At 37.0% G+C, this 26,014-nt stretch overlaps 1 protein-coding gene across 1 annotated transcript; it reads left to right on the forward strand.

Annotated features, from left to right (window-relative positions):
* Positions 1 to 2,245: 2,245 nt before the first annotated feature.
* Positions 2,246 to 25,025, forward strand: rorc (RAR-related orphan receptor C). Its single transcript, XM_053630221.1, has 11 exons — positions 2,246 to 2,590; positions 16,570 to 16,655; positions 16,771 to 16,912; positions 18,599 to 18,940; positions 19,049 to 19,168; positions 19,342 to 19,463; positions 20,889 to 21,021; positions 21,181 to 21,288; positions 21,466 to 21,576; positions 22,507 to 22,616; positions 23,288 to 25,025. The coding sequence occupies exons 1-11, from the start codon at positions 2,374 to 2,376 to the stop codon at positions 23,450 to 23,452; spliced, it is 1,656 nt and encodes a 551-aa protein (XP_053486196.1). The 5' UTR covers positions 2,246 to 2,373; the 3' UTR covers positions 23,453 to 25,025.
* The last annotated feature ends 989 nt before the right edge of the window (positions 25,026 to 26,014 follow it).

Raw genomic sequence — 26,014 nt, forward strand, 5'->3', positions numbered from 1 at the left:
AATGTACATACATGCCTTAAATTGACATGTGGTCAAACAGGTCCAGGAAAAGTTTTTTAGAAGCTAACTGTGCTTATGAGTAAATTTGCACCTCCACAGTTAAAACAATAATTAATTTGAAGTTTGTGCATGTATATATAATACCTCTATTTCCCTGCACGATTACAAGTTTTCTATACAACACACAAGATATAATACACATAAATGATCATTTTTAAATCATTTTGCTCTCTAAGACGTTAATTACATTTGTTGAAACAACACTATATGGCCAAAAGTATGTGGACACCTGATCTTCATACCCATACTGTATATGGTTCTTCTACAAATTGTTCCCACAAAGTTGTAAACACACAATTGTATAGGATGCCTTTCACTTATTGCCTTATTTCCCTTCACTGTAACTAAGGGACTCAAACCTGTTCCAGCATGACAGTGCCCCTGTGCATAAAGTGAGATCCATGAAGACATGGTTTGTCAAAGTCGGAGTGGAAGATCTCGAGTGGTCTGACCTCAACCCCACTGAACAGCTATGGGATGAACTGGAACACAGACTGTGCACCAGGCCTCCTCACCCAACATCAGTGCCCGACCTCATTAATGCTCATTCGACTGAATGAGCAAATCCTCACAGCCATGCTCCAAAATCTAGTGGAAAGCCTTTTCAGAAGACTGGAGGTTATTATAACAGCAAAAGGGGGACTAAATCTGGAATGGGATGTTCAGAAAGCACATATGGTGTGATGGTTAGTTGTCCACAGAGGGCTTCCTTATTACAGGGAGACATCTTAGCGTGAGTGTGAAGCATCAGCATGCTACAGCTAGCTCGTTACATCTGTACATCTAAACATCTGAACTATGCAAGAAATTTCATTAAAATCGTGATCTACAATTCATTTCTCAATGCAGTTAGATTTAAGAACAGTGTTGATTCGACACTTTCGACATTTTCGACATTTGCAGTCAATCTACTACAGCATAACACACAGTGTAGCACCTGACCTCACACACATACCTGAAGGGCTGCAAGTCTACAGAAGAAAAAGCGTTGGAAAGCAAAGTTGTGAGGGAATTTTAAAATGTGCCAAACATCTGGTTGTAGTGAAAAGGAACAAAATTGTCCATAGTTAGTAAACTAATGATGACTAAATGTATGAAATGAACAAGACACCCACATCTGGCTCATGAGTTGCTTTTGGCAGAACAAGAACATCATTGTGAGACTTGATCTGAATTCTTTTCAGAAAAATAAAATCACGACAAGCTTTTGTACTTTTCCATGTGAAAGAAGCTATAATACCAGTAAGGATAAAATTTGTGGGTTTACATGGGAACTTCTCTAATGGACTGAAAAAAGCATTATTGTGATATTTTATATTGTATTTGCATTGGAAAGGGGACAAAATCATCTACCAGGGCTCAATATTTAAAAACATGACATGGTCTTTGCATTTGGTTGTGTATGTGTGTGTGTGTGTGTGTGTGAGAGAGAGAGAGAGAGAGAGACAGATGTTTTTATATGGAATATGAGTGAATACGCAAGTCTTTAAAGGTGGTTATGGAGGTGGGAATGCAGCAGCGTTGCAGCATAGCACTTCACATCTACACCTGTCAAACACATACTGCACTGTACCTCCATAAATACTTTTTCTGCAGCCACAGGCGCTGTGTGTTCAAGTGTATACAGAGATGACATTGTTTAGCACCTTAAACACACAAGCACACAATATTTCTGTGTCTGAGAGCTATGGGTGTGTGCACCACCTGAATCTAGATAACATCTGAGAGTATTTTTGTGAGGCTTTCACAACTTGCGCGGCTCTTTATTACACCTGCAAATTGTGCACTGTTCTCTCTCTCTGAATACACACACACACACACACACACACACACACACACACACACGCTACTTTTGTTATTGTCTTTCTCAATTAACTTTTTTGTTTTAGAATCCTCATTTTTAACACAGAGCACGTAATGGCTGTTTGCTTTAAATGTATAGAAGCTAATATCTTCCATCTCAGTCTATTTTAGTGGTTTGTGGTTATAGTGTGATATGATGCGTTTGGCGTTATTTGATAATAATCATATGTACTTTGCATTAAAAGTTGTATGTGGTAGAGTAGAGAGAAATAATGAAAGGATTAGACCATGCAAGAGGAGAGATTCTGATTGCAATAATTCAATGTCTGTCATCTGTCAGCCACATTTCTAAGCAACATTAAAAAAAAAAGTGTTCCTTAATTGCTCTAAATCATAGATTATGTATTATACATTATTATATACGAGGCAATAAGACTGAAAATTTAAGGAAAAGTAATGCAGGAAGAGTGGAAGAGAGTGAGTGCGAGAGAGTCTGTATAGTTAGTTTGCATGAAAGGGACAGCCCGCTGTCACTCTCAATCGCACACACGTGCTCCCACACACACACACACACACGCCAAGAGTAAACCATCTAATCACTCTCTGATCTGCCATACTTTAACAGTATCATCAAGGAATCAGACTGTGAAAGAGAGAGAGAGAGAGACATTTACAAAAAAAAAAAGTTTGACAGAGAAGTTCACACGTACTGTGAAGATGATGCGAGGTAGGAACTATTGTGTTTTGTATATACAAAGTCTCGTACATTTTGGGGTGCATGTCTGATGGTGTATGTCTGTGTGGGTGTGTGCGAGATGCTTGTTTACATCACAACAAATTTCTACATCCCGTACTGTTGCCATTGTCTGACAGTTTCCATCTGCGAGATGCAAAATGAAGATGTGTGTTTTAATGTGTGTTTAAGTTTGGGTTAGGAATAGATGTTAAAAAATTAATTTTTTGAAAAGTTAGCAAAGTCTGACCCTCTGCCATGCTTAAATCGCTGACTGAGTACAACTAATGTCGCCATATCATTTCAGATCGTAAAGCCTGAAAATGAAGAGACAGCTCAGCGTAGTGATATTTTGGGTCAGCGAGTGTCTCTGTGTGGGATGTGTGACAACATTCAATTACTGTTATCAAAGAAATTACTTTTGCTTTAAATAAAGTTGAAATTTTGAATACCATATGTACTTCCCGTCAGCATTTTAACTGAGCAGAATTCTGGAAGTATCGCTCTACCAATGTGACAAGGAAAATTAAATATCCAATGACGCTTTTAAAGACATTTTATTGGCCTTAATGTATTTAAGTAGAATGTGTGTGTGTATGTGTGTGTGTGTGTGTGTGTGTGTGTTTGATGAAAGCAATACATGCATCCTTTTGCAAATTGGTCACAGGTCAACACTTTAATCTTTTTTAAAAAATTTTTTAAAGCAGCCTAATGTATCTCCATGAAAGGTTATGTTTTTCCTTGGCTTGTTTATTGTGGAGAACATTTGGACTCATAAAGTGCTAACGCTTTAGCGTTTTGAGTGTTTCTGTGGGTGTGGGATAGGAGCTACTCTTTAGTGAACTGAATGACAGGGGGTTTTCATATCTCCTCTGACACATACCTGAACATTAAGCATGCCACAATAGAGTGCATGTCTGCCCTCGTCCTTACTTTAGAAACCCAGGAGTCAGTGTATATTCTCTCTTTGAAATAAATGCTAAATCTCAGTGGTGACAGTGGTGGAAAGTACCTTTACAGTGGTAAATACAGCCAATCTGCAGTATACCCAGTGTACACAGGGAATATAATCTTTCATATGACAAGCAGGCGAGGTTGTGAAAATGTTTGCAAGTAAAATTAAACAAGTCTTTAAAAGCGTATATTTTTGACTGCACAGGTCTGTGGCATTGCACCATTCAACTTGTCTACACACAGGAGTACAGTATGTATTTTGACTGGCTTAACGGGTGCATGGCCATTGAACATTCCAGACATGTTGTATACAGTCTTCCAGTTTTCCAAAATGCTCAGAATATTCTTTAATAGCAGTAGAAGCACCATTTTAACATTATACATTTTCTAGTTAATTTAAATTCTACGATACTTTAGTTACTCACACACTGGATGTCTTTTTGATTTGCTTGTTCTGTGTTCATGTCCTAAACATATTTTCTAGTAACATGAATTTCGTAGAACCATCTCACAAACTACAACGTGTTACTATGGCCACTGATGTATGAGCAAGCTCATGTTGAAGTCTTTATTTTGTGAGTCTCTGCTCGAAAATGGTTTTTAGTCTTAATATGGAAAGCATTCAATTCGATGCTGCTTCCATACGTGTATATGCCACGCAGGGGGTTTAGGGACACCTGATGATGACCTTTTTGATGGCTGCGGTTGTAAACATGGTTTAAAGATGACATTTTGCCTTAGCCCACACTACTCACATAGCCATACACCTTTTTTTGTTGTTGTTGTTGTTGTTGCAAAATGATGCTGGATAGCTGGAAAGCCCTTTATGAAGTTATTTTGGGTTCACAGGTCACCTAATGACCGTTCAGAAACTAATGTAGCTAGCTGATAGCATTCCTCTATACTAAGTACAGTATTTTTTTATTCATGTAACGGAAGTTCTGAAATATTTAAAGAATGTAGTCAAATTAAATCAAATTCAAGTACCACAATTTTATACATTTCTACTCATGGAAGTGGATACTGAGTCCATAATTACATCGATTTCCTTTGAAGGGCAACACTGCTAGCAAAATTTATTCAATTATATATTGATCAACCATCTATGTAGTAGGTTTAAAACCATGCAATTATACTTGTAATATTGTGATTAGTTTTGCAGTTATTTATTTATTAATAATTTAATGATTGATTAGTGTACGATGAGAATCAAAAAAGGAATCTGAAATGATTCATACAGATTTTGTTAAAGATAATAAACACTTAAATATATATTGTTAAAATTTTACTAAGGATGCATTTTTTTTATAATGTATAATCATCTACACAGTAAAATGTATACACACATGCACATATAGAATCTGCCATTCTTCAATAAGTGTGTGTTAGAAAGAGAAAAACATATCGTAACATATTGCAATACAAACTGTAAAGGGTTTAGTGAAGGAAGAATGGCTGTATGATGGTTCATGGTGTGAGAGTGAGCTCAGTTGAGTCAGTGATGAGGTGGGAAGAGCAGAGAGGCACAGAAAGAATAATTTTAGCCATTGTCGGTACTAGACATTTATTTGAATGTAATTAGAATCGGCAGGATGACATGATTGCACTGCACTAGATTCTCACTTCACATATGTAGACACATTATAACATGCGGCTAGAGAAAACTTTACCAGCTGCAAAACTGCTTTGTTACTGTGGTCACCCATTCAGCACCAAATGTGTTTATGTACGTATAGCATAGACGTGTACACAGGTGTGCATGCTCCTACACAGGCTACAAATGACAAGTTTTGCTTTATGCTATTTTTCTATCCCCAAATTTCTTTCATAATCCCTCCCTCATGTGGAGAGTTTACTGGAAAATAATTTTTAATAAAGTCATATTAATGACTCTATTAATATTTCAAAAAATGAAAAATATGATATATTTTGGTCACAATTATGCAAGCAATTATTTTATAATAAATTGGCTTATATTTACAAAATATCTAGAATGAAATCAAAATCTACATCCTATGATTCCCAAAACACTGATCATCGCCGTCATCTCCATGTTTGTGTAATATACAAATGACCTGAATGCTCCGGACTTTTCTGCCACTGTTTTCATTCGGCTTTCTTTATGGTTTGATCATTTATGAAACTTCTGATAAAAAAGATTTTCCTCTCTTGATTTTTTTTGATGTTCCATTTGAAACAACAGAACGGTTTACTATCAAACATTCACAAAATGTCATGAGCAGTATGGAACAGTCATTAAAGAAGCTTCTGCTGTGTTTTCTTACTGCAGCATGGTTTTAATACAAACAATTTTGTCCATTTTTAATAGATATATAATGGCTATTTAAATCTCTAACAACCATTATATACTATGTAGATTTTTGGGTATATTTTGTATATGCTTAATAAGGTTAAGTGGTTCATTTTGAATTAAATACACTTTTTGAGTGAAAAAAAAAAGTTAATTGTAGAACTTTCTTTGATTTGTGCCTTTGTGAGAACCCTTACAGGTTGTTTGTAACATCGTATAGGGTGAAGCTCCAAGTATAAGAAGTGACCATTAACCGTTAACCATTCAATTAATCATTTTCCCTCCAAGAGTGTACTTCAAAATAAAATAAGAACGTATCAAGACTTCACAAGATGTGGACATTAAGAGTGATTAAAACGGCAAAATGTTTGAATTTTAAATTAGACCAGTATAAAATCGCTACAAATGTTTAAATCTGAAATCGATAGTTTTTTTTTTTAATTGTCGGGAGACTTTATTATTAAGATTCTTGGTATTAGGAAAGGTTTACTTGTGCTCATTAACTGATTTCATGATGAAAATTGTAATTTCTCCAGTTTCTGTACATGCTGATATGGATAATATTTATCAGCAGTCTCCAACCTCAGTGTTTCTGAACTCACTCTGTGCCTCTCTGAGACATTACGCCTTGATCTTTTTGGTCTCTTTCTTTCATTTTCTCTTTTTTTTCTTTTCATATATGTATGAAATATGTATGAATATGTGACTTATCAGAATTTTACTCTGTCTTTACTCTCGAAGTTAAAAAATATTAGGACATTAAGCAAAAGGAATATATCAAGATCATAAACCATTTATAATTAAAAATCAGAAACACTTTATTGCCTATGAATTGTGCTCAATTAAGATAAACGATGCCTTTGGCATCTTAAACAAACTCAGTTTTTACCTTTTTTGAGACATTAAATCTTGATCTTGATTTTTTTTCTTTCTGTGTGTTTTTTTCTGTCTTGTGTTCATCTCAAAGATTTCCGTTAGTGGAACTTTGAGGTTTTTAAGCATTTAAAATACAAAATGCTGACGGGGGTTTCAGGGGGGAAAGAGAGATAGAGAGAGAGAGAGAGAGGGAGAGAGAGAGAGAGAGAGAGAGAGAGAGAGAAACATTTATAAAATTTTCACTCACAACAATCCAGTAGCAATTAATATGTGATTTCCAACTTCTTCATAAAAACCACATCAAAAAGAGAATACATTAGCACTATGTACAGTATTGCATTGATGTCAGATGACTTCAAATTTTAGTGTGATTGCTCATCTATTTAACAGTATGTTCATCTCTGGAGTTAAATGACCTTATCAGCTAATTTTTCAAAGCTAAAACATTGTGATACCTTACGCCTTTCCAGTGTACTTGCACACCTTGTTATATTTCATGAATATCATAGCAGGGCTATGCAGTATTCCAATATATGAAAATAACTGAATGTTAAAACATGTTGTATGATGTAATATCCTACATTAATACCACAAGAATTGAACCTAGCATTGTTGGGATTGTTCTAAAAAATGTTCTAGAAATGAGAGCTAAGTGAAAATGCTTGGACGGAATACACTGTGTGCCGTTGCTGTAGGCAGATATCATATCTAACCTATACAAAAAGCATCATATGGGCTTAAGCAGCCTAGGTTATGTGAACATAAATTAATTTTAAAAAAAGAGAAAGAAATATAAAAACAAGGATGCATATGTTTTTCAGTTCTCAAAGCTCAGGCTATGACACCATAACAACAGCGTCGTATCAGTGAGTAAAAATGAGTGCAAGGTGCAATGAATTGCGTGCACACAAAGGTATTCATCAGGCATCAATCAAGCAAGCGTAGAAACTGTAACACGTGAGAGCACTTCAGTTCTGCGAGTACTGAGCACTAGGACACTTCCTTTCCCCTTTCTCTCCAGGGTCTACTCTAGCTCAAGGCTCAAGCAATTAAGGTAAAAGAGCCATGGCCTTATGTAAAAAAAAGAAACAATAAGCAATTTTTATTTTATCAGTATTTTGACAATTTGCATTCAAATGTAAAACAATTTTTAAAAAATAAAACAATTTAAATTGAAACTTCATGATTTTGCATGTTTTTAACCGTCACATATTGTTGTACTTTTTATTATAATTAAAGTGGTGGCTTGGCGTTTAAGGCTCTGGGTTACTGATCGGAAGGTCGGGGGTTCAAGCCCCAGCACTGCCAAGATACCACTGTTGGGCCCTTGAGCAAGGCCTTTAACCCTCTCTGCTCCAGGGGCGCTGTATCATGGCTGACCCTGTGCTCTGACCCAAGCTTCCTGACATGCTGGGGTATGCGAGGAAAAGATTTTCACTGTGCTGTAATGCATATGTGATCAATAAAGACTCATTATCATTATTGTTATTGCTATGTGTATGAAAACACATAGCAATAATAATAACAAGAAAATCTATCTATCTATCTATACATACATACATATATACATATATGTATATATACATACATATATGTATATATATATAGTTAGTCATATAGTTATCTCTCTCTCTCTCTCTATATATATATATACATATATATATATATATATATATATATATATAGAGAGAGAGAGAGAGAGAGAGAGAGAGAGAGAGAGAGAGAGATAGATAGATTCTTTGGGCTTTTAGGAAATTTGGTGTGCTAGTGTCAAAGCTGACTTTTCACTTGGTGCCAAACTTCATTGTTGTCATATATATATATATATATATATATATATATATATATATATATATATATATATATATATAGCATTATATATTATATCCTATGTCAACAATTAAATATGCCACAAAGTTGTACCTACACAAATTTAATACTGTTGTATGTTTACTGTTGTATGAGGAAATGGAAACTTCAGAATTATTCCAAGATGTAATTTACTAGCGTACATTCGGTGTAACCCCTTATACCCCCATAGTCAGCTTTGACACTGACATATCAAATTTCCTAAAAGTCCAAAGAATAACAGTATTGTGTTTTAGGTTAAATAGTACTGCCAAATTTTCACACCAAGCCCAACATAGTGAACATGCATTACATAGAGGTAGTGCACATGCAGATGGAATACTTACTTTACTTCTATAACTTTGGCTCCTTGCTTTATACCCTGTAATAAACATGACATGTTTTTGAGTGATATTTTCAACAATATATTCATTCACAGAAGCATACAGTATACTAACATGTGGACACACAAAACTTGTAGTACATCTCATTAACTATCATTTAATGCTTTCAAATGCAGTGTGTTTCTTTGTGATCTGACAGAGCACTGATACTAACAGAGTCAATCTAAAGATGCAAATTAAATTCAGGTGACAAACTGGTGGAGTCATTAATAATTAATAATTAGTCTTTTTACATTAATAATTTAATTATTAACAATTACAGTAGCTTGTCTGATGATATGACATGAAAGTGCCATTATATAAGTAACTACGGTGCTTTACAGTATTACACTACCATAACCTACACACGGTCATTTGTATGGACATTTCAGGCATGCATTTCTTAGTTGTTCAATCAGACATTTTTTTTTAAAGAATCAGTACAATATGCACGGATTGCTTGCAGATGTATAGGATGTGAGCATTGACTAACTGCCAAAGAATTCATTTGCGCTCATATCTCACGTCAATGGTTACTTTCTCAAAGCTAGCTAGCTCTGAAGGCATTCTCACACCAAGGAAGTTGAACTTCCTTCCTCACCATACTCACACTGGTTGATGCAGATCATGTGATCAAGATAAAAGCAGGAATGGACCTCTTATGGAGATTCTATATGAAAACTACCATTGGTGCTAGAACGAATGCATGTTATTCACCAACTAAACACCATTGCCTATTTGCCAGCTGTGAAAAGTAGTATTGCTGTGCAATGAGAAGAGTGTTGGCAAAACTGGCAACACTACCAGCGATGGTCATGTCCGAGCTGACAGTGCAGTTTTTACTTTTGCAAAAACAAAGAAAATGGCACAACATTCCACATGTAATCAAAAGGGAGAATCCATCACTCTCTCCATCAGTAAACTTGCACTTTACACTTACACAAGTCCTTATAAGAATATACATTAGGTTTGTGCATTTTTGTCTTTTGGTGAAGCTCCTGTGTGGCTTCTTTATCTGCATGACTTACAAGATAACATCAGATCTTACATCTGATTTACGGTTACCGGTCAAAAGTCAGATTGCATCTTTGTTTCTGTAAATGAGCATAACTACAGAGATACAATCAAATAAAATTGAGGTACGAGATCCTTATTTTCATGACAGTATATAAAGACATTATACAATGCTGAATTTAATTTGTGCATCTGTGAGACATTAACCATTGACCTGTCTGGTTTCCTGTCTTTCTTTATTTCTTTCTCTCTTTCTTTCTTTCTTTCAAGTGAATCAATAATATAAAGCAGCCCTCATTTTATGTGTGTCGGGGAAATTATCTAGTCATACAACCTCATTTTGATTTTGTGTGTGTGTACTGTGTGTGTTGACATTATCTGTTCATATCTGATACAACATGCACCTCATTACTTTCATTTCACTGTTCTTCAACGGGTAAGCCTGTGAGTCTCTTCCTTTGTGAGTGGTTAGCAAGGAGCGATAGGGAGAGTAAGGGTTCAGATAAGGAATGAGGGCAGAATAAATGTGACTGCTTTTTGTGTGTATCAGCATGTGGTTGAGGTGGATAGATGGAGGAGAGGTGGAAAGCAGAGAGAGTATTCACTCTTTATCAGAATGTGGTTTTAGTGGGGGAATGCAGAATTAGATTGCTAAGTATGCTTGTGGATGTGTGCAGTGTGTGTATGTGTTTTCTCTATTATTTGCGATAGTAAGTAATTCTTCAATGTGATACCAAACAACATCTAGTGAGACATTATGTGTATGAGTTTATGTGTTCGTTGTCGACTAGTTAGACTAGTCGATTAATACATTTAATAGTTGCAGCTGTTTTGTAGCTGTCGGCTAGTCAGGTCAGTGGAAAAAACAATAAGGCAGACGGTAATTTCAGACTAGATGAAGCAAATTCTACAGTAAACGGCTCAAAACTACACAGGGAAAAGTTTTTTTTTATTATTATTTTGCTTTAATGGGCTATTAACATTTTGATATCACTTTGCATGAAGTGTAGAGACGTACGAGAGATGAAGGTATTCCCCCTCAGCTTTATTTGTTGTTGTTGTTGTCCTTTAAAGAGAAATAAAATTGAAATAAAATCCTTGTGCTGTGGAATAGTGACTTCCGTTGTTAACAGCACTGTATGAAAGAGTGCTTTCGGAGACATGGGTTGCATATCACTATCCAATCCCACTCAGCTAGTTTAGAGTCTGATCATGGATGCATACCAGCTCAAAGAGGACGATCCAGACTCAGTTTTAGATGCTACTGACGCCAGAGTTGAACATGGCAGAAAAACTTCCAGACACTGCTGTAGATATTACATCCTCCATCCATGTTTAAGCTATAAGGAGCTTGTGCCCATATATTTACATTTACATTTTACATTTATTCACTTAGCAGATGCTTTTATCCAAAGCGACTTACAAATGAGAAAGATACAAGCAAAGCGATATATCAAGCAGAGAACAATACAAGTAGTACTACCATACAAGATCCATTAATTGAATTCCAGAAGAAGCAAAGTGCAGAGTAGAGGTGTAAGTGCAAATTATTATTATTATTATTATTATTATTATTATTATTATTATTAATAATTAATACATTTATTTATTTATTTATTTATTTATTTTATTATGAGTTGGTTAGGTGTTCATGGAAGAGGTGGGTCTTTAGCTGTTTTTTGAAGATGGTGAGAGATTCTGCGGTCCGGATTGAGATTGGAAGTGCATTCCACCACTGAGGAACAGTTAGTGTGAAGGTTCTGGAAAGGGACCTTGCGCCACGCTGAGTTGGAACTCCTAAACGTCGGTCGCTAATCAATTGCAGATTGCGAGAGGGAACGTAGGCCTTCAGGAGAGAGTTGAGGTAGGAGGGTGCTGTTCCTGACAAGGTCTTGTAGGTGAGCATCAAGGCCTTGAACTTGATGCGGGCAGCTACAGGAAGCCAGTGGAGGGAGATGAAGAGGGGTGTGACATGGGTTCTCTTGGGCTGGTTGAAGACGAGGCACGCTGCAGCACTCTGAATCATCTCAAGGGGTTTGATGGAGCTGGCTGGGAGGCCTGAAAGCAGTGAGCTGCAGTAGTCCAGTTTAGAGATAACAAGAGCCTGGACTAGTATCTGTGTAGCCTGTTCGGTGATGTAGGGTCGGATTTTCTTGATGTTGTAAAGGATGAACCTACAGGACCTTGCAGTTGCTGAGATATGGTCTGTAAAGGTCAAGCCGTCATCAAGAATCACCCCAAGGTTCCTGGCCGTCCTGGTTGGCATGAGTGTGAGTGAGCCGAGCTGTACAGTGAGGTTGTGGTTGATTGAGGGACAGGCTGGGATCACGAGAAGCTCAGATTTTGCCAGGTTAAGCTTAAGATGGTTTTCCTTCATCCAGACCGAGATGTCCGAAAGGCAAGCAGAGATGCGTGAAGAGACGGATGGATCGTCAGGCTGGAAGGACAAATGGAGCTGGGTGTCATCAGCATAGCAGTGATATGAGAAGCCATGAGACTCAATCACCTGCCCTAGAGATGTAGTGTAGATAGAAAAGAGGAGTGGACCCAGAACTGACCCCTGTGGAACGCCAGTTGTGAGTTGCTGAGTTTCAGAAATACCTCCCCTCAATGATACCTTGAAGGATCTGTCAGAGAGATAGGATTCCACTCAGCGCAGAACCGTTCCAGTGATGCCCAGGCTGGAGAGAGTTGACAGGAGGATCTGATGGTTCACAGTGTCGAAAGCAGCAGAGAGGTCAAGTAGGATGAGGACAGATGATCTAGAGGTTGCTCTTGCTAGTCGTAGAGCACATATATCCTGTGCTCTCAGTTTCAGAATCAACTATTTCAACTGAACCATGAGCTTATCCACATGAGCTGATGAACTGATAATTCCTTAAATAGTATAATATGATACGTATTTACATATGTATTATTTTCCATATTTATTGCATAGATTTTTTTACTTTTGTCATTAATAATGTAGCCTAAAAAGCAGTTTCTGCTTTAACTATGGAAAAGTTGACTAGTCTATTTTTTTTTTAATTACTGGCCAACTAGTTATAATTAGTAGTCATGCTACCTATAATGTGTGTTTGTGTGAGAGAGAGAAAGCGAGAGAGAGGGAGAGAGAGAGCGAGAGAGAGAGAGAGAGAGATAGATAGATATTGCGGTTTATCTTGCTTATCATGTCCCTAGCCAGTTTGTAGAAAACAGTAAAACATGGACAGTACCATCTAGAAGAAATCAAGAAACAAAAAAAGAAAGAAATGCTAGAGTCTCTGTGGTTCAGTTAGTTGTTGTCAACCTCAAATAACAGGAAATTCACCAGGCATGCGACTGTGCTCTCTATTCCCTCCAACACACACATGCACGCATTTATGAACTTTCACAATCCTCACAGTCTTTAACATGGGAAAGTGTGTACTTATACCATTGTTCCACACACAAGTATCCCTCACACATTTTTGCTTTCTCACATTTATTAACACACGCTTGCTTTTCAAGCTTCACCTATATACTGCGGATATGAAGAGCTTTTTGGAGTTCCTTCCTGTACCCATAATCAGGGCACACGTAAGAGCTGACACACTGACATAAACACACACTGACACAGAAACACAAGTCTAGTCTCACACAGTCTTAGGCCTTTGTGTCCATCAACAACATCAGACTTAGCTGGCTCCGCCGTATTTATACACGCTATGTCTGCTATGATCTGCTCTGCAGGCCCTGAACGACTGATTTATTGCAGATACAAAACAAAAGCAAAAACGTTACTCTAACCATAAGAAGGACAAGGAATCGTTTCTTGGATGTTTTTTAATCCACCTGTGTGAAGCACCTGCTTATGAGCAGACAGGGAATGTGAGAAAACATGGAGAGAAAGAGAGAAGGGAAGATGGAAGAGTTGTAATGGAGGTGAGAGGGGTGTGGGGGAGAAAGTGAAAGGGGGGATGGACATTCCTGGCAGTAAAAACACAAGATAAAAGAGTTTCTTACTGGCAGGCACATCCTTTGTGAGAGAGACAGAGAAAGGGAAGGAAAAAGCAAGAGAATGCATAAAAGCAGGATAGTCAGAATGAAAGAGAAGCCAGTAAACCACTTAAAAAGATTCTGAGGTTGACACTTCAGGTCCACCTCCTCAGTCTGTCAAATATTCCCCCACACTTTGCCTCTCTCTTTGGCTTTGTATCTCTCTATATTTTTCACGAGAGGCTTTGTAGTTTTTGATGTTTAAATTTTTGGGTGAGAAATACCCAGTCACACTCAGTCCCCTTAGCACGACAGAACCTTTTGATGGTCTGGTGGGAAAAAGTGTAAAGGAAGCTTAAAATCTTCGTTGTAATTTGTCATACTAATGATTTTCAGATTCCATTGAGCATTTCATTATTTGCATAAAGAAATAACTGAGATAAATATAATAAGATTCCATAATATGTCATTTTGACCTTCATAAATCAGGCAATGGCTGTAAAAAAAAAAAAACACCATGTGTGAACATCTCAATCTCAATGATTATTATTATTATTATTATTATTATTAGTCACAATAAAGTATTTCAATCTGAATACAATCATTCTCTATACATTGAATAACTTTATGCTGTTTGATATTCAGCTGGATTACTGTTATTACAATTGGAATACAGAAATACACAATAACATTTCATATTAGGCAATTTTATTGTACTTTAGACTGATCAGGATAGCAACAACTTCTTAGTAACACACACAATTCATACTGAATTACACTGTTGTATACATGTATACATTTGTATAATTCAAAGTAATCCATTTACATGTATATATTCTGTATAGCTCCATGTTCAGCTTTAACAGCAGGTTAGATGTCTACAAAGTCCTAATTAGGACATGAAGCTGTTATTACTTTTGCAAAAACAAAGAAAATGCCACAAAAATTCATATAAACTCAATAGTAAGAATCCATCACTCTCTCCACCAGTACCTTTACACTTTGCCTTCTACTGCTGTGCTCTGTTGTAGCACAGGTTCAAACTGACGTATACCATGTAGCCTTGTATTAGGGGTTTCTGTGCATGTATATTTTGTTTCATGATCTTTCTGTGTTGTTGCAGTATTATTGCTATTTTCGATTATACAATAAATATTATATAAATGCACAGTAGGATTGTACAGTAGGAAGAACTTTTGGGTAAAGCTCCAGTGTGGTTTATTTTAATTTATCAGCAAGGTATATGACATAATATCAGACCTTACATCTCACTTATGGTTGCAGGTCAAAATCCAGATAAAAATCTTCGCTGTGTGGGAATCACTATTTTTATTATTGCTGTTTTAATTAGTTCTGGAAGCCAGCAATTATCCACATATTGCATAGCTTGCTGTTGTTTGCTATGCAGCTGAATCATTGCTGGAGTATATATATACTCTAATTTTTTAATCTTCATTCGATTAGGTGATCTTGTAAAACATGGGCCAAATTGTGAGTATCGCACTAAAGCAATAATTTATTGTAATAATTAATGCTAATATCTCTTATATTTCCATCTTAAAGCTGTATCTGGTCTTGAAGCGAATTATCAAATTTCCATTATTATTATTTTTAAACATTTTTGTGGGTAAATGTTCTAGTGACTTTAGGGCTGGATGGGGAAGTCCTTACCATTTCCTGGTAATCGAGGACAGAAATTTACATAGCAAACGTGTCCTAATTATGCTGCTTCTAATGCAAACATTTACAAGTGAAGGAAGATATTATGCTATAGTTATAAGTAACTATAAGAATTAAATTAAAGTACAGATATTTTCATTAAACACGGGGCCACAGTAGGCAATGCATAAATAACGCTTTATTTGAGGTTGTGCTTGATTAAGCACTTACTATATTATGCATTAATTTAGTATGCACAGTTAGTACCTGATGTAGATTTGTGTAGTGCGGGTGCGTGTGTGTGTTTGTGTGTGTGTGTTTAGACATGGGTGAGAAAGTTTTGGGTACTTTGGTTAAAGGACAGTGTGTAAATACCACATAGCCACATAAGCACATTTGAGTTCCAAGAAGTCAGCAGGTTAGATTTACTGAAATATTGACCACACATACACACACACACACACACACACACACACACACACACACACACACACACACAAAAGGTTTATCTCTCTGCTCAGCTTTGGGCCGTTATCTGATATATTTCACTGGTAGGCTTTTGCACAGCTCTAGTGTTCCGTTATTCCTAAATTAGGTGGCAATTTCCACAATGTTAAACGATCGCACATTTTCTGCTACACGACAGAAAAATTAGTTCACAATAAGTTCAGTGCAATCACACGGCTCTCTAGAAGAGGTAATGGGTAAATTTATCTTGTAATACTTTGCATTTTTAACACTGATTTGAGATTTGTTTTGTACTTTCGGATTATACTTATTAAGATTTGGGCAGGACATTCATCAGCCTAATGGGGAAGCCTTTTCCTGAAACTACAGATGAGGGGTAGACCCACAGTACTGCCAACTGCTAGTAAAAAAGGCCCTTTGCTGTTACCACAAGAGAAGGCATAGGTAGCAGTGATCATGTACAACAATCCTGGCTGAACTTGTCTGCATTTGTGTGTGTGCAGCTCATATTGAGGTCATTCCCTGTAAGATCTGTGGAGACAAGTCATCAGGTGTGCACTATGGAGTCATCACCTGTGAGGGCTGCAAGGTGAAAACTTTTATAATCATTGAGCTTCTACACCTGAGCCTAGTGCTGAACTTTAAATGAACATATTTCATTCACTGCATCTGTGCTCTTTCTTGCTCAATTGTTCTCTCTGTAGGGCTTTTTTCGAAGGAGCCAGTCATCCAGTGTGCAATATTCTTGCTCTAGGCAGAGTAACTGCCTTATTGACCGTGCCAGCAGGAACCGCTGCCAGAGCTGCCGCCTCAAGAAATGTGTTGCCCAGGGAATGAGCCGAGATGGTAAGAAACAAAAAGAGTAAAATTGAAGCGGGAGAAAGAGAGAGAGAGAGAGAGAGAGAGAGAGAGAGAGAGAGAGAGAGAGAGAGAGAGAGAGAGGGGGGGGGAGGGTGGGTTGTATTCATAGTAGAATTAAATGATAAGAAAAATCAATCTTGCAGTACATATTTTAGAAAAATGCCTTGGTAAAGATGCATTTACATAAAAACAATATATTATTCAAGTTTATTTGAACATAAGAGGATAAGGAATTTGCAGTAAATTAAACAGGTTTCAGTTTATTTTGAGGAATAGTGTTAGGAAAAACCCTATCTCTCAACTATGCATTTTCATGGCACATGGAAATATATACATTTGTCCTGTTACCACACTTACACCAACTGGCTGTCTGCAGCCAATGAAAGAGCAAGAGAAAGCCAAAGACTTCATGCTCAAAGAGAGTTGCAGTGAAACTACTGACATCTATTGACAACTATTTTCTGAAATAACACTGTAGGAGAAAAACCTTCTGCTAATCCTAGAATTAATAGCGGAAATAGGCAAAGGCTAAATACATGTATTGATTTTCTAAAGTAAAATAAGTTTACAATTTTAGCTTAAATGAATTTTCTGACTCCAATTTATAAGGCCAGTGTGACTGATTCCAAACAATGAACTTTAGTTAATAATACATGCCCTGCTTTAAATAAATCTCTTGAACAGCAATATAGAGCATTTCACTAAAATGTGACTTAATGGTCTCGAGGCTTTGATTTATCTTTAAGCACCGTATGTTTATGTACCGTATGAAAGGTTTACTCCGCTAGCTCAACAGTTTATTTTAATCATGTAAGCAGTAGACTTTAAATTTGTTTGTCACTGATTCAACACTTGTAGTAGAAAATTATACTCAGGGCCTTCATTTATCTTTCAGTTTTCTGCACTGAGAATGTCTCAGTGAGGGAATGTCGTTCTCAGTGAGAATGACTTCACTGAGAATGACTCAGGGCTTAGGGAAGAAGTCTGTTAAGCAACCTTATTATAAAATGCAAAGACAAATACAAGCAATAAGTTGTGATTGTGAAAAAAAATTACAAGACTAGTGAAATGAACAGACCCAATGTAAGCATATGCTGCAGGAAGAATGGCATTGGAGATAGATAAAAAAAAATAGTGCCTCTGCCATGTAATGGTATGAGAGATTGATGGAAACCTACTGGAAATAGATAGAAATCTCCTAAAAACTGAAGAGTTGCAATCTTTTTATTCCCATGTTCCCAGTATAACAAAACAGGCAGCAGGCATGTTCTGTTTTACAACAGGAGAAATTAAAAGCAGTACTTGGTTGCTAATTCCCCTTCTGATTTAGATCACCCAGATTAGAATTTGAATGGGATTATGAAGAAATACATCTGCATTTAAATTGAATTTGTGTGTGTATTATCATGTTCACCATATGTGTTAAAAAGACAATAAATATGCTTTAGTCCTTTGATAAGAGAACTTCATTCTGGCCCACATTCCTACAGCCAACAGTGTGCACTGACACAGCACATCAGACCTGCCTACCTGCCTACAACACACATAAAACAATAAAATTGTTGTTATACTCACTACATATGGTGAATTTTCTCTTGTGTGTAATAATACTGACAAAGAAAGCACTTAGCTGGTATATCCATTTCAATACCTACACTCTCTCCTCCTCAGCGGTGAAGTTCGGCCGCATGTCTAAACGTCAGAGAGATTCTCTTTTTGCTGAGGTGGAAAGGCATCAGCAGCAACAGCAACAACAGCAGTGTCTCCAGGCCAGTCAAACTGAGCCCGAGCCTCTACCAGCCTACAGGCCCAGCAAAGAGCCCCGAGGTCGCCCAACACATTTAATCCAGCCCTTGGTTCCCACCTTCCCCTACACCCTGGACTCAGATCTCAACTGCTCTTCAGAGGTACATCCGTATCAGGGCAGTGCCACAGGCGAGGCCCAGGCTGCAGCTTTGGCCTACAGAAGTTCTCAAAGGGGTGGAGAGAGCAGCAGCTTTTCAACACTGAGAGGTTAGAGACACCTTTTACCTATGTCAGTTCCAACAATGATCTTTTTTCCATTTCTTCCTCCCGCTACATGTCTATCTCTCTTGCTGAGTATACCATCCTCTCTTCTAGGCTTTGACTCCAGAAGATCTACACCCGAGGCGATCCTGAGCATTCCAGGAAATGAAATGGGATTACGAGCTTTTGACACTGAAGGCTTGTTCTGCCCCTACCCTACGTCAACGCACATAGGTGAAACAAAACTAGATTCTCTGTGGCTATTACTGCATCTGATTTGGCCTGATGGTGTGATGTTAAGTCATCATGTGTGATTCAAAGTGGTAGCTGATTGTGTCAAGATCAAGACCAACCTTTGTGTGTGTGTGTGTGTATGTGTGTGTGTGTGTGTGTGTGTCTGCGTGTAGAGGAGCTGTGTGCAAGCATTTTCCGTTCTCACAGGGAGACGAGTCAGTATCGTGCAGAGGAGCTGCAGGCTCTTAGATGGAAGATCTTCGGCAGGGAGGAGGTTCATGCCTACCAAAACAAAGTACTACACTATTATCATGACAGGACAATTGTTACTGCCCACAGATTGAGTAATGACAAGTTAAAGGGATTGGACATGTGGCACAAATTTAATGAATATCAGATATCTTAGTTCTAGGCAAATAGATGAAGTTGATGTTTGAAATGGCATATCTCATATACAGCCAGTCACAAGTTTTTTAGCAACTGTAGTTTCTTGTTTTATTACAGTTTAATCACTATTACTGCTATAGACCAAATAAATAGCACAATCCATCCATCCATCCATCTTCTGTACCGCTTATCCGACACAGGTTCACAGGAAGCTTGGAGCTTATCCCAGGGAACTTGGGGCACAAGGCAGGGGACACCCTGGACGGGGTGCAAACCCATCGCAGGGCACAATCACACACACATTCCCACACTATAGACAATTTAGAAATGCCAATCTACCTTCAATACATGTCTTTGGACTGGGGGAGGAAACCAGAGTACCCAGAGGAAACCCCTGAAGCACAGAGAGAATATGCAAACTCTATGCACACAGGGCAGAGGCAGGATTCAAACACCTAATCCTGGAGGTGTGAGGCAAACGGGCTAACCACTAAGGCACCGTGCCCCCAAATAGCTGAATAAGAACTAAATAAAGCAACCTAAATCATTGTGGAACTTATAAACAGCTAACTGCTCGCTCTCAAATCCTAATGGAATTCTACATTAGTGCTGTATTAAATAAAGGCGAACTTTGAAGGGGCCTATAAATAAAAGACCTATAGACAGTACTAAAATTAGCTGTAAAATATGAATATGTTGTGTGCTACATGTGCCTAATTAGAGTGGTAAAAGATTTGGACCTTTTCCAATTAGATAAGCTATATGTAGATTGTTCCAATAAAATAAAAATAATTTCTAACATTTCTTAATTTACAAAAACCTTTAGTAATACACATTTTTGATCCAGCTATACCCACTCCTCGGTTAGCATTTCAAATATTAGAGCATTAAAATTATGTCATTCAAACCACAATGCTTAAATATAGGGTGTTCAAAAGCTTTAAACTGTCAGTATAAGTAGTGAAATGTCCGCTTGCTTTAACTTACTATGACAAGACAAAAAAGCCGGGCCAGACCCTTTACTATACCATAATCATACCAATGTTTCCATCCATACTACACCGAGCAACCCAATTATTAGTACCTAGTCCAGAATTCACAGTAAGCTAAAGCAACCACCTAATATGAAATTCAACTACAACCCCAATTCCAAAGAAGTTGGGATGTAAATAAAAACAGAAGGCAATCATTGCATTCTGTTTTTATTTATGTTTTACAAAGTGTCCCAATGTTTTTGGACTTGGGGTTGTATTAGCCAGCTTATTGTTTTGGTTCGAAAGAGAAATCAACTTTTTCTCTCTTTCTCTCGCTCTTTCGCTCTCTCTCTGTGCAGTCTATGGATGAGATGTGGCAGCACTGCGCGGTTCGTCTGACAGATGCGGTACAGTACGTGGTGGAATTTGCAAAGCGCATTCCAGGCTTCCGTCAGCTTGGTCAGAATGATCAAATTGCCCTTCTCAAGAGTGGTGAGACACATTTATGACTGTATCTTCACTAACAAGTGTGCAACATGATGGGATTCACACTATTGGTCACGGTTTCTCTGTCTCTTTCTGTAAATGACTGTTTTTCTTTTTTAATTCATCTTGTATTCATTTGTTTGTGCATATGTTTCTCTCATTCAGGTTCTATGGAAGTAGTTCTGGTCCGCATGAGTCGGATATTTAATACTGAGAACAGCACGGTGTTCTTTGATGGCAAATTTGCTGGACCTGAGCTTTTCAAGTCTCTTGGTAAGACTAACATCTAAACTCAGGATTCTTGATTCACAAAGGAATTCAATAATGATTCTTCAAAAATAGACCGTTCCCAGTGTAAATTCTCTGCTGTTCAGTTCCTCTCGTCTTAAACATGGTCTGCATAAGTGCATTAGAAGTGATTAAATGTTTATATCTTTGTCTGTGTTGCAGCATGTGGTGATTTCATTGCATCAGTATTTGACTTTGCCCATAGTCTTTGTGCTCTGAGGCTGACAGAGCAGCAGGTGGCGTTGTTCAGTGCTCTTGTGCTCATAAATGCAGGTATGGGTTATTTGCTAAGATACAGTCATCTTCTAATTACTGGCACCCTCCAAGAGAATGGGACAAAAAGATATTGCACACAATTAAACATTCCACACAGTGATTAAAATTTTCTACTCAAACAATTGGACAACCTGCTTACATTTAGAATGATTCTCATAAAAACATATTTTCTTAAAGAATAGTTTTATGTTTATATGTGGGAAAATGAATGCCCCTAAAATATTTAAATTGTCACCTTAGAATAAATTATATTGCCTCTGTCCCGTCATATTTGAGGCCATGTTTTGTGATTATTAAACAGGCCACAGGATATCTTATTTTGGATCGTTTTACGTACAACTTTGTAGATGAGATCTCAGAATATTTTACCCCAAAAGTTGGTTGCCTTTGCCTTTGAATTTAAGACTAACACGTTTAAAATCTTTGTGGAAATATAAGATCAGTGTTTTGCTTTGGCCGTCTCAGTCACTGCTCTACTGGACTGTATTGAAAATGATGCTTAAAATATTCAGTATGGAGAACTGGGTCTTAGATGCCTCAAGATTTTTATCCAACTTTTTTAGCCTATTTCATAGGAAGTGGTTCAGTGCTATTATTCCCTCCAGGGGTGGGTGCCAGTAAGTTTGCATTTTTAAAAAAAACACTCCTTTAGAAAACTTTCTGATGTTTGGAAAAAATATTGTGTTAAAACTATATAATATTGTGTTAAAAGTGTACAGTGTTCCCATTGGTTTAAAGCACAAAATATTTCTTACTGCATGTTATTCATTTTATACTAAGTTTAATGAGTTTTCATGAATGCTAATAATTCTGTTGATTGTGAGCTTAAAACTCAAAACATTTTCATACAAAAAGGACAGAAGGTAAATAGGATTAGAGGTGTATGTCTAAACTGCTATAAATGTCTAAATGTATGTGTGTACACAGATCGTCCATGTCTGGAGGACAGAGACAGAGTGCTGAGAGTGAGAAAAGATGTGGAATTGGCCCTCAGTCACATCCTGCACAGAGACAACCAAGAAAGTTTACTGCACAAGGTGTGTATTTGTGTATGTTTGTGGGCGAGTGTGGGCAGTGTGTGCAAAAGATGGTGCTATTATTATTATTATTATTACTAATTCTCTACTACCGTTACCTTCTCACAGTGTCGGTTCAATCCTGAGCTCAGGTTACTGTATGTTTGGAGTTTCGCACGCTCTACACATTGGCGTTCATGTAGGTTTCCTCCAGGTTTTTGGGCTGTCAAAATCATGCCAGTAGTTGAATTGGGTATGCTAAATTGCCCAAGATGTGATTGAGTCTGTGAATGTGTGTGTAAGGTGCCCTGCAATGCATTGGTGTATTATTCAGGGTGTATTCCCACCCTGCACCCAAGACAGACTTTAGATCCATCATACTCCTCACCAGGATGAAACAGTTACTTAAGATGAATAAATGGATGAATAAAAGGATCCATTAAGCAAAGTAAATGACAAAGGGCTATTTTTATTCCAGTTGCCTGACTGGTAGTTGATGGCTCTAAAAATGACAAATTACCCCCTTAGTACAATGATAAAGAATAAAGCAATAATTTGAATTGAATAAAGCAATAATTAAGGTAGAAAAAAGATGCAAGAATTATAAGACAAACTCCTTCATGTAAGATCAGCTTGTATTGTACAGTGTTAAAAGTTTTGGTTGCTTGTGTGTTTTTGTTTCTGATTCTCAGCTATACCAGAAGATGGCATTGTTGAAAAGCCTGTGTACGCTGCATATGGAGAAGCTGCGCTGGTTCAGGCAGTATTACCCACTGACTGTGCACTCTCTCTTCCCTCCACTTTACAAGGAGCTGTTCGTCTCAGACACTGATATGCACACAATGGTTACGCTCTGAACTCATCCACTCAGTCGCACAGTACACAGAGTACACAGTAACAGCATGTGTTAATAAATATACACTTATTTCTGAAGGAGACAACTATATAAAACTGATGTATTTTTGTGCAAATGCTCTTTATAATGTGAAGCACAATGATTCCACAAATAATAAACTCCTTAGCTGTGACAGTATTTTTGATAGTCTGAACTTTTCAGCTGTATAAAGGTAGCATTTTATAGTTAACAAATTGTTTTTGGTAACAAATAGCCTTGTGTGTGTAAATGTTATTCCAACCAATTTTTTTCCTGATACTGGTGTGTAAAAGCCTGTTGCCTCTATTCACTGGTAAGCCATTTGAAGAATCAGTGTTATTCTTTAGGGACTGGAGCACTGCACTGGAACTGAATGCTTTGCTTCAATGATTCAATTCAACACCATGTCATGTTCCCAGAATTGACATGCTTGGCTTTCCTCTGTCACATATTGTTGCTTGTCTTATTTGCACATAGAAATAATATACTAACTGAAGTAAAGGCAAAGACTTTACTTCAAAAACAACCATCTCTGAAAATGATTGCTAAATGTCCTATATTGATACAATGATAGTAGTGAGATTGTGTTAGAGTATCTCAAAACAAGACTTAAAAAGACTACTTTTGAAGGATCGTAAAGGATTAGCGTAGCTATCGAAGGCCATTTACACATTAACACATATTATAACTGGCTATACACTGCATTAATTAAAATGTTTTGTTTAAGAGTAAATTTGACATATCCCGACCATTTCCTTTGAACCCTTTCTTGTAAGTTAAGTATGTACACCTACTGTATAATCCTTTTCATTTGTTCTCTGGTTTGAATATATCTGCATATATGATTTCAAAGGAGCAATTGTTTGTCTGTTTGTTTGTTCTCACAATTTGGTTCCTTGCTAATCCCTTTCCAGTCAAAGGTTACTCATTATAAACTACATCACCTAAGAATTGTTTCCACCATGTATTTTACATCTATTTCAGTCTTGGCTTCAAGACGGCTACAATCATTGTTGGGGTGCTGAATCATTTCATGTTACGTGTGAGGTTTTTAACAGTTAGTTTCAAGGGTGTAATTGTAGCTGAAGTCCATAGTCATGTTAGGATCTTGCTGGATTCACAACTGGTGTTTAAACATGTTATCACAGATTGCAAAGATGTAAGTGTTTGATTAGAATAGTAGCACTGATAAGAATGAAGCCTGATCGCATACAGCCTACTGTATGGCAGCTAAGCCCACATTAGCATTTAAGTTTTACTTTTTTGAATCAGTGTGATACATGTGTATATAAAGAAGTCCTGGTCTCTTGCCATTTGAGTACTTGTTTATTGTTGTCATTCATTTCAGAATTGTTGCTGATATACTATATTACCTTTTCTGCCTTTGGTTCATTGGCTCATTTATGTTTTTTTTATTATCTATTTTTCTTTTTAACTTGTATTATGCTAAGAGAAAAAGGCATTAAATAAACACATAAAAAGAAACGTTAGATTTTTATTATTATTATTAGTAGTAGTAGTAGTATACAGCAGATGTAGTTACTCTTTAGAGACTTGAGCACTGCACTGGAACTGAATGGCTCAAAATTCAATTCCCCACCATGTTATGTTCCCAAAACTGACATGCTTGGCTTTCCTCTGCCACACACTGTTTGCTTGTCATATTTGCACATAGAAATAATAATACTAATCACTGAAGTAAAGGCAAAGATTCTGTCAAAAACAACCATCTCTGAAAAGTATTACTAAATGTCCTGTATTAGTCTTTTTCAGTCTTGTTTTCAGATTGTGTTAGAGTATCTCAAAACAAGATGGAAAAAGACTACTTTTAAAGCATAGTAATGGGAATCACAAAGTCAGGAATCATTGTGTGTAATGCTGATGTAGTAAAAAACAAAACAAAAGCATAAGCAAGATATGTTACACAAAATGTACATCAGCTGAAACACTTTCTCCTCCTACAACCTCAGAAGCACTTTGCTTGCACATCTGATGATGGGCATCTTGTAGCTGAGCCTATTAGTCACATCTTTACACAAACCATTTGTTCTGGTGTAATCACTTAAATCTGTCATATATACAGTGCCCTCCACTAATATTGGCAACCTTGAGACAAACAAACACAGGTCCTGTTCCTAATCACCCAGGTGTACTAATAAATGTAAAATACCAGTAAAATTGTTAAAATACCAATATATTTTTCTCATATGAATTCATAGGGGTGCCAACAATTGTTGCACACTTATATTTAACAAAGATATTTTCTTTGATAAACCTGTGTGTTGTGTTTGCAATTGTTTGATATCCATAAGAGCAGAGTATTTGTGTGAATGTGAATTTTTTTTAACAAAAGATCAAAATGTTAAACTATAAAGACAAATTTTCACAGTCTTCTTTGCTCATATTTACCCATGGTGCCGATATTAGTGGAGGGCACTGTAAGTACATCCACTGCACAAGGCAAGATGAATGTCTGATCTTTCACTCCATCACTACACCTCTGCTTTTGCTTTTTTTTTTTTTTTTTTTTTTTTTTTTGTAAATT

The sequence above is a fragment of the Ictalurus furcatus genome, chromosome 1 (assembly GCF_023375685.1).
Source record: "Ictalurus furcatus strain D&B chromosome 1, Billie_1.0, whole genome shotgun sequence".
In the NCBI taxonomy this organism is placed as follows: domain Eukaryota; kingdom Metazoa; phylum Chordata; class Actinopteri; order Siluriformes; family Ictaluridae; genus Ictalurus; species Ictalurus furcatus.

What these genes read in the sequence shown, in the direction of transcription:
- rorc (XM_053630221.1), top strand. Translation starts at nt 2,374, where the DNA reads ATGAAAGGGACAGCCCGCTGTCACTCTCAATCGCACACACGTGCTCCC. An exon ending in CCAGGGAATGAGCCGAGATG is followed by an intron (nt 16,913 to 18,598) that starts GTAAGAAACAAA and finishes TCTCCTCCTCAG; the next exon opens with CGGTGAAGTTCGGCCGCATG. An exon ending in AAGAAAGTTTACTGCACAAG is followed by an intron (nt 22,617 to 23,287) that starts GTGTGTATTTGT and finishes TCTGATTCTCAG; the next exon opens with CTATACCAGAAGATGGCATT.